Source organism: Austrofundulus limnaeus, unplaced genomic scaffold (assembly GCF_001266775.1).
Source record: "Austrofundulus limnaeus strain Quisiro unplaced genomic scaffold, Austrofundulus_limnaeus-1.0 Scaffold293, whole genome shotgun sequence".
NCBI lineage: Eukaryota > Metazoa > Chordata > Actinopteri > Cyprinodontiformes > Rivulidae > Austrofundulus > Austrofundulus limnaeus.
The window spans coordinates 371634-373789 of NW_013952695.1; the positions used below are offsets into that span (position 1 = coordinate 371634).

Consider the following 2156-nt stretch of genomic DNA (forward strand, 5'->3'; position numbering starts at 1 on the left):
GGGTTAACAATACTGTACATTTCTTAAATTGTACAAATGTACAGTGCAGACTTTCATACTAATGAGGAAATGTCATTTTTTGCTATATAAATAATTTTTGATGGGAAATTTATCACTTACCTAGCCTGTTGCCATAAAAAGTTGATACTGGGGATTTCCGCCATTTTAAAAAAGCAAGTACATGTGCTCTGATAGCCACATGACCACAAATAYGACATCARTAGAAAGMCCAGGATGTCCTCTTTACAGCACAGTGGGACTAACATAGATTGCAAGTGCAGTGTTTAAATTATAGGGCTGAATAGGRTGTCCCCCACAGAGGACAAAAATGAACTGATGGGTCTCAGGAGGGTATGAGCGTGAGCAAGGGTGAAGTGGGTGATCGGGACAATCGGGACGATTCCCGCTGGGCCGGACCATTAATGGGCTGGTCCGATGGGCGCAGTTAGTACGGGGATGATAGGACGAAAAAAATCTCCGATCAAAACTGATGATGAACTTGTGTTAGCTCGCTGACACTCCCACAGAGCTGGGGCCGCCCACTCCCACAGAGCTGGGGCCGCCCCCCCTCCCCCACTTCCTCCTTCTCTGTGACAGAGCCAAGCGGTGTCGCACAAGAGTTTGTTCTTCTATTCTCATGGGGACTTTGCATTGTCTTCCATTCATTTACCTGTCAATACTAAAGCCTAACCCACCAACTGTATTTTCCCCAACGGGACCGGGCTCACCCCCCACCCAAGGAACAGTGGGTCCTCACTACCAGTTTGTGTTTACAAGGAAAATGGTCCCCACCAGGCTGCAAAAACCTAGACACATGCACAGGTTTTAGTCTTGAAAATTGTTCACCTGGGGGGTCATCAGAGTACACTGCAAGGGGTCTGCCTGCATGATCCTCACTGTGACCAGGGTCCCTTAAATGTACAGTCATGCCTGAGTCCTCATTAGACTATAAAAACAAGAACACAAACATTCTCCTTTCTTGCAGAAGTAAATGGTTTCATTTTTAAGACCCAATGTAATTTTATTTAATCTCAATGGAATGTCCAGTTTGGCTCTAAACGCAGGCCTATTTGTTGCTGTTCCACTTTAATCTGGATTATAATGAGMGAAAACTTTGCACCGCATCATGGCTGCGCGCGCTCCTCTGTCCCATATTCTCGCACTGACCTACATCAAACCAACCCAAAAGAAACCTCTTCCYTCGCAGCTCGGCCTGCTCTGTTGAGCAGGAGGAATTCCATACCTCGCCTGCCAAGTTGGAGGGAACTTGCGTCATCGCTGCCAGGAGGGGAAAAAACGGGCTCGAGTCTCTCCGACGCTACTTGCTCCGTGGCGGCCGTCACGCAGGATGTGCAGAAGCAGCGAATGGCGCGCGCGCAAACATACAACATACACGCGCACCTCATACACCCACGCCCACCAAAATAAAAGCTCATCCCTCCGTGCCTCCTCCCTCCCTGAGCGCATCAGCTCTGGGCCGGCAGGTTAACGCAACAAAAACACGACGCGCAGGTTTTTTTTTTTTTTTTTTTTTCCAGCTGCAAACCGAGGCTTTGTTGCAAAAAAAAGCATCCCAACTACCAACCCCCTTACCGGGCCCTCCTGCATCGCGATGCAGTCTGCAGGTCCGGTGGTCGCATCATTCCGGCCGGCAGCCTCCGCAGCCATGGCAGCAGAGAGGAAGAGGAGGAGGAGGAGGAGGATGGACCGGTTGTGTGTCTGCAGCACAGAGCGCCGCTGAGAGGCGTCAAGCAGAGGCACCGCTGCGCTCTGGGCCTTTTATACAGACTCTKTTAATAAATAACATCCAAGGAGATTATTGACTGTTTTCACCTGGGAATTATTGCAGTGAAAGCACTGCTCCTATTTTGTTTTACCCTGATAGCAAAATATTTTATGTAGATAAAAAAAATCTAAACTACATAACCGAAGAACTCTAAACAAGCAAAGTTCAAGAATAAAAGCATCAGAAGAGTAAGAAGAAGAATCTTCAAACTAAAATCTGCACAACAGCAGCTAACAAGCCTAAAACAGTATTAAAACAGATGTTTGCAACACATAGTGACAAATCAGTTGCTAAAGAAAAAGCAAAGTGTAGCAAACCAGTGGATAAAAGCTGAAATTAGAATGCCTTTATTTATTATCACCATCAAAAA

At 46.8% G+C, this 2156-nt stretch overlaps 1 protein-coding gene across 1 annotated transcript in view; it reads right to left on the reverse strand.

Moving 5' to 3' along the window:
* The window catches only part of abch1 (ATP-binding cassette, sub-family H, member 1), a 37768-nt gene extending 36096 nt beyond the window's left edge, over positions 1-1672 (reverse strand). Inside the window, exon 1 of the mRNA XM_014021454.1 lies at positions 1594-1672. Coding sequence (XP_013876908.1) covers positions 1594-1668 — 75 coding nt within the window. The 5' untranslated portion in view covers positions 1669-1672. The remainder of the gene's footprint in view (positions 1-1593) is intronic.
* Between the last annotated feature and the right edge of the window lie 484 nt (positions 1673-2156).